Raw genomic sequence first — 7,292 nt, 5'->3', positions numbered from 1 at the left:
ATTGGTACTGTGACAGACTCAGACCAGAAGGATATAAGAGAGTGGTGGAAGGCAGGTATACCAGTCTCAGGATGAGCAGGTCCCTGTTTCCCTGGATAGCCAAACAAAGGCTACCCCAGGCCAATTAAGACACCTGACACCAATTAACCAGTTAAGGCCATCAGGCTAATGGAGACACTGGAAGCAATCAAGGTCCCATTCATACTGCTTAAAAACTCTCCTTCCAGTTGCCTTGACAGAACCCCAGGTGAAAGGAGCTGGAGGAGGGAAGCATTGCTGAAGCCTGAGGTAAAGGTGAAGCTAGAAAAAGGGGACCATGGGGAAGTGGCCCAGGGAATCAAAGCAGCTCCAGTGGTGAAGGGGAAGCCACCAACAGCTGCTACCATTAGGGTCCCTGGGCTGGAACCCAGAGTAGAGGGTGGGCCTGGGTTCCCCCTCCCGCTCTACAGAGACCCCATTGAGAGGGGAAGCACGACTCGGTCCAGACAGGAGGCCGGACCTCGTCTACGAAGCTCAAAGGAGCAACAGAGACTGTGGGGTTTTCCCCCTCCCCACTTCCCATACTGGCCTGTGATGAAAGTAGCTTGGTAGGCTGACCCTTGCCTCTACTCTGAGAAAAGGGAAGTCACATTGAGGACCTTAGCGAGCTCCTGAGGCCACTGAATCCGCCCAAAAGCACAGGACCCACCAATACAAGCTCAGAGCTTTGTCACAGTACCTTCTTTGCATTTTGTCAAATTTGCAATGAAAGTGTTCTTAAATCAAACAACATATGCTGGGTCATCATCTGAGACTGCTATAACATGAAATAGAACACAGGTAAAGCCAGGAGCAGGAGACATGCAATTCTCCAGGGAGTTCAGTCGCAAATTTAATTAACACATTATTTTAACGAGCGTCATCAGCATGGAAGCATGTCCTCTGGAATGGTGGACGAAGCATGAAGGGACATAAGAATGTTTACCATAACTGGCACATAAATACCTTGCAATGTTGGCTACAGAAGTGCCATGTGAACACCTGTTTTCACTTCCAGGTGACATTGTAAATAAGTGGGCAGCATTATCTCCCATAAATGTAAACAAACTTGTTTGTCTTAGCGATTGGCTGAACAAAAAGTAGGACTGAGTGGACTTGTAAGCTCTAAAGTTTTACATTGTTTTGTTTTTGAGTGAGGTTATATAACAAAAAATCTACATTTGTAAGTTGCACTTTCACGATAAAGAGATTGCACTACAGTACTTGTATGAGGTGAATTGAAAAATACAAATTCTTTTATCTTTTATACAGTGCAAATATTTGTAATAAAAATAATAATATAAAGTGAACACTGTACACTTTGTATTCTGTGTTGTAACTGAAATCAATATATTTGAAAAAGTAGAAAAACATCCAAAATGTTTACAATAAATTTAAATTTTGGTATTCTAGTGTTGTTTAACAGAACAATTAAAATGGTGATTAATCACAATTAACTTTTTAAATCAAGTTAACCTGTTTTGAACTAATTGTTTGAGTTAACTGATTAATTTTCAGCCCTAATTCAAACAAAACCCCACAAAGTACCACAAAGATCACAAGCAAACGAGATTGTCAGGACCGAGAGGCCTTTCCGACTCTGCACCTCTCTCTGCTCCAGGGTGACCTTCAAGAGTCAAACTCCTTGCCACAGTCCCCAAGCAACTGAGCCTTCACAGACCTTTTACAGGCAACATCTCTCTCTCTCTCTCTCTCTCTCTCTCTCTCACAACACACACACACAACTTCTCAGCTGAGTGTGATAATCAAAGAGGGCTGGCTGGTGCCACATCCCCTAGTCTTTAAAGGGACAGACTACCCTGCTACACCATCTAACTTGAAAAAGACTAGCCAACTCCTGGGCATCTCGAACCTGCTCAGACCTGTACCTCCCACAAGTTCACACAAAATGCTACTCTGTGGCATTTGGAAACTTTTAGTCCTTAGTGTGTGGTTAGGAAAATAACACTAGTAGCTCCTTCCTGTAGGTGGGCAGACAAAGCGAGAGTAGGCATACAAGAAGGCTGCTAATACATGTTGCTTTCTCTTTACGGTGAGATTGAACGCAATGTACCATGCGATGTATGAAACGGAGAAGGAAGAAAAGAAATCAGGATAATAACACATTAAGAGGTAACATTTCTTCTTTGTATTTCAGTTACAAATTACAATAGATAGTGACAATATTATTCCTGAGTAATGCAATGAAACTATAGGCATGCAATGCTATAATTATCCTGTTTGTAACAACAAAAATGCATACCTGTACAAAGCTTCTATTGAAATATTAATAATATATACTGGAACATTAATTTAAATTGAGAGTGAAAAGGCAGAGTTATTAATGCTTATTAAACATTCTTAGTCTTTTTAGTGTACTGTATATCAAAGTTGTCAGTTCTGCAAATTTGACTTGAAATTCTGTCAGTTGTACATTTTTTACTATTTTAAATTTTTTTAAATGTATATTTAAAAGGAATGAAAGGAAAGTCTTTTTCTGATTCTGGACTGTAACTTATTCAATATAATATTAGAGTTTATCTGTCTATTACTTTCTGCATTCCAGGAATGCTTTAACTAGTTTTTAGTAAAAGTTTGGAGTTTATCTGAAAGCATTTTAGGGGTCCGCAAATGAAAAAGTTTGAAACCACTGACATAGAATATTTTATATATGAGCAGGAATATGTTTAAGAACCGCTAGTTAAACTAAACTATTGAAACCAAGTTCCTGAACAATAGGAAGCTGAGCCCAATCTACTATTCTAATCTGTAAACCATTGTTATAAAGTTTATTTTACTTTAAGGCTCGTATTTTTAAGAGGTGGGATTTCATGCAATACATGCATGCACACAATTTATATGCAGTTACTGTATTGATGTGTGCAAACTGAGTAACTGCTTGAGAACAGGAAGTTGGGCATCCATCTACCTAGCTGTGTGCATAACTGCAATAACTATAAATACATCACATGCATACATTTATATTTAGCATGTGCAAGTGGACCTATACCTTTTAGAAATTTGGTCCTAAAATAGTTCACAACTCTTTCCCACCCCCAAAAATAGAGGGGTGTAGGTAAAATTCTGTAGATAGAAGATTGAAAGGATAAGGTGATGGGATATGGAGCCATTTACTTCTAGCATGCTGGCTCTAATTCAGCCTAGGAATCTAGTGACTGAAAGCTGTTACCATCTTCTGGTTCTTCAGTAGCCTAAATTAAATTAAAATGGTGGTCCACATCATGCACACAAACATGTTTACATACTCCAACAACAGTTTTCATCTTCAAACTTAACTTACAAAATAACAGGGTTTTTGTCGTTGCTTTTTAAAATGATGAACAGATGCTATCTTGGCTATTCCAACTATTCACATATCCGGAGGGAAATAAGAAAAGAAAAAATGGATCCAAGTTCATGGACAAAAAGTTTGTAAATATGCAGCCAGTATAAAAATAACACATGTAATCTAATGAGTGCTATATATCAGGACAGTGTATTTTTATATTCATAAGAATATATAGTTATGTAGAGCACACCATTTTCACACACAATCCAGGAAATGTTATTTCATGAATTTGTGCCATTCTATAATTTAAAAAAACAAGAGTAGCCACAGAGAAAGCACAGATTAAATACAGATTTTAAAATACAACTTCCATTGTTGTATTTTTAGGTAACCTTGAAAAGAAAAGAAAACTTTCGAGATGTTTAACACAAGCTCAGCACAACAGGATTTTTCCTCCAATGGAACACTGCCACAGAACTTGGAGAGACTGCATTTGATTTTGATAGCACTATATAGTGTCAATCTGGCAGGGGGCATTGCTGGAGTCATTGTGATGGCCCTTCAATTGTTTCAAAGGAATATACAATCTGTGATGACCATCATTATCATCAATCTCATGGTGGTACATTCCATTCTCTTACTCAGTCTTCCTTTCCGCCTTACCTATTACATTTCATCTGAATGGAAATTTGGGTGGTTCACCTGCAAAATGTTTAGTGCCTTGATCTATGCCCACATGTACATCACCTTCATTTTCTATGTCGCTATTATTATAATACGCCTCTTGAGACTGGAATTTCAGAGGTGGTACACTAAAACCTGGATTGCTGCTGTCTGGTTTGTGGGAACTGTGGTTATCTTCCCTATTTTTTTGTCATATTATGGCACCTCTAAAAACTATAACCATTCTAAATGCTTTCAGTTCCACAGAGATATTCAGGAGCAGGGTATGATGATAGCAAACTACTGCATGATTGGTATTATGGTGGCAACAGTCTCTGCACTCTTCATAATCCAATTAGCTGTAATCTTTCAGTTAGCAATGAAGTATTGGCCTGACATGAACTCACGTGTGGAATTCAGGGCTCAGATGAAGAGCTTTTTTTTCATCCTGGTAATATTAGTCTGCTTTATACCTCATCATGTATTCAGAATATACTACATCCAGAATTTTCCCCTGGAGGATGACCATGAGCTATTCCTATACAATGAAATTTTCTTAGCTTTCACAGCACTGTGCTGCTTGGATATGTTATGCTTCATAGCAGGAATAGCCCATTAAACTATGAACTACTGGTACAGCAAACCTTGATTTTGGCTCTTCTTGGAAATAAGAAAACTTACTCAAGAGTTACTGAGTTACAAGGACTACTGACTTTTCCCTATGAGGACAACATTATTTGGATCTCTATAATTTTCATTCTTTTGTAGCCCACTAGGAGACCGAAGTTGTTGGTTCTCATTTTCTATCCTGAGGGTTGATATGTCATGATGCATAAGTATTCCTCTAATCTTTGAAGTTGCCTAAGTATATTGGCTTTGCAGCAACAGCAAATTTCACCAAGAATTCTCTTTGCTCATCTCTAGTGATTCTATGTAGTCAGCCCGTCTCATTTACTCAAGAGTTTCTCAGTGAAAATAGCTCACTTTACACAATAAATCTGCTCTCACAATTAGCTCATATTGAGGATGGTATATAAACATAGACCAACCTCTAACTAGCCAAAGGTTAGGAAGAATTTTCCTCCTGGAGTACATTATTGCAGAGTTGTCCATTCTGAGGTTTTTATACCTTCCCCTGAAGCACTTGATACTAGAGACCAAAACATTTTATACCTTCCCCTTATGCGCTTTGCAATAGTGTTTTTGAATTAACAAGAAAATGAACTTTGTCCAAAGAGCGGAAAAATGAGCTATGTTGAAAGAGTGGGAAAAGAGAATTGGGAGCAAGGCTTAAATTAAATAGGTGGGTCCAATCCCCCTTTTCTTCTCCTCAACACATCTCTACCAGCTTTTTATTTCTTGTGCCATCTTCCCCTAACTCTCTTACTCTCCTCATTTAAATATGCTAATTGGTAATTTAAATACAGACACAAAAGTTCAAGCTTTTCAGACATTTGCCCAGTGTCACTTCTACGGCAGAATGGCAACTACTGCTGATACTTCTGGGGTTCTGGCCATATGGACTGGAGCTGTAATGCAGTCTCAAGTGGTCTGGTCCTTCAAGAGAACAATAGCCCTGTCACAAGGGAAGTATTTTATCAGCCTCCAAAAAACAGAAGTAAATCATCTCTCTGATGACTATTTTTGCTTAATGTTCCTAAATTGTATTGTTGATTTCCAGAGCTAGATGCTGTGTTTCTCAGGTTCCCGATGTAACTGAAAGTGATACTAGAATAATTTAAGTAAACGAAAATTGTTTCAATCAGCTCTATGAGCATGTGCATGTGTGGGGGTGTATGTACAACCATTTGTTGCTACATAGGCTTCCTTCCTCCTCTCCCCTTACACTTGTATCATGTTCCTTGTCAGCCTCTTGTGATCCCGGGGATAGGACATCAGTGGTTAATAGCCTTCAGTGGTTAATAATAGCACCTTCTCCTGGGGAATTCTGTCTTCTCTTTTCCCTCCCAGGGGTGCTGTAAAAATTTGTATAGTGAGGGTGCCAAGAGCCATTGAACCAAACTGTAAACCCTGTATATAATGGAAACCACTTCAAGCCAGGGGGGTGCAGCAGCACCCCCATCACCCCTAGTTCCAGCACCTATGCCCCTCCCTCTCCCTCACTTATATATTTAAAATCAATAACACAATGACAAAGCATATAGTTGGGGCCTGCCTCTGATGCTGCCCCCTTGAGGTATGGCCTTTCATCTCAGGCCCCACTCTGTCATTTTCTCCACTGAATCCTTCAGCTCTAGACCAGACTGTTCCCTACCCAGTCCTCTCCCAAGAGTGCCACAGCACATGCAGCAAGTCCTAGTCTTTTGCATTTTGGTTCTGCAGTTTGTTTGGTGGCCTTTGTCATCAGAGTGCAATGCGGTCTATATTTGAAGGAGCCAATGTGTGGCTGTGAGATGAGTGGGTTAAGCTTCAACTACTGAGTTCTTTTTTCCTCTGAATAGCAGCACCTGTTTGGACACGGGAAGAGGCTCTGTCTGCTTTTGAGAATCCCAAAGAAGTGAACCTTGCCCTTAACCACCACCCTTGCCACACATCCAAAACATTCCCACCCACTTACTCCCTATTTTTGAAAGTCAAATGTACATCCAGAGATCCCAACGCTCCTTTTTAACTGTCTATACCGGGGTGGGCAAACTTTTTGAGCCGAGTGCCACATCTGGGAATAGAAATGGCGGGCTATGAATACTCACAAAATTGGGGTTGGGGGGGGAGTGGGGGAAGGCTCTGGCTGGGGGTGCAGGATCTGGGGTGGGGCCAGAAATGAGGAGTTCAGGGTGCAGGAGGAGGCTCCGTGTTGGGACAGGGGAGTGCAGGGAGGGGGGTTGAGGGCTCCAGCTGGGGATGCAGGCTCTGGAGTGGGGCTGGGAATGAGGAGTTTGGGATATAGGAGGGTGCTCCAGGATGGGACACCCCTGCCCACTCCTCTTCTATACGCTTCTATTTGTTTTTTAAAACAGACTGTGTTAAGGAATGGTAATTGCAAGGTCCATTCTTCTTTCAGTACCTTTCCACTTGTCCATGGTCTTTAAAGACAATTGTCAGAGATACAGTAGGTTTATTAAGAGTCAGATTTTGCCATACTTACATTGAGTAGACCCTAGTCCTAAAGTAGTCCCATGTCAATAGGATTGCTCATGAAGTTAAGGGACTATCCAGTGTTTGTCAAGGTATCAGAATCTGGCCTTGAATAATCCTGTTGATTTCAGTGGGACTACTTCATGAGTAAACTATTACTCAATGTGAGCAAGGGGGACAGAATCGGGCCCTAAATAATTCCCTTAATCCCCTAGGTTGCACATCA

General features: G+C 40.5%; 1 protein-coding gene across 1 annotated transcript; it reads left to right on the top strand.

Annotated features, from left to right (window-relative positions):
• The first annotated feature begins 2,062 nt into the window (after positions 1-2,062).
• Positions 2,063-4,589, top strand: LOC144260574 (putative G-protein coupled receptor 141). Its single transcript, XM_077809228.1, has 2 exons — positions 2,063-2,151; positions 3,695-4,589. The coding sequence occupies exon 2, from the start codon at positions 3,726-3,728 to the stop codon at positions 4,587-4,589; it is 864 nt and encodes a 287-aa protein (XP_077665354.1). The 5' UTR covers positions 2,063-2,151; positions 3,695-3,725.
• Positions 4,590-7,292: the final 2,703 nt, after the last annotated feature.

This window comes from Eretmochelys imbricata, chromosome 2, assembly GCF_965152235.1.
Source record: "Eretmochelys imbricata isolate rEreImb1 chromosome 2, rEreImb1.hap1, whole genome shotgun sequence".
NCBI classification, from domain to species: domain Eukaryota; kingdom Metazoa; phylum Chordata; order Testudines; family Cheloniidae; genus Eretmochelys; species Eretmochelys imbricata.
Note: the sequence above shows the minus strand (reverse complement) of the source record. Positions and strands in the feature narration are given on the sequence as shown.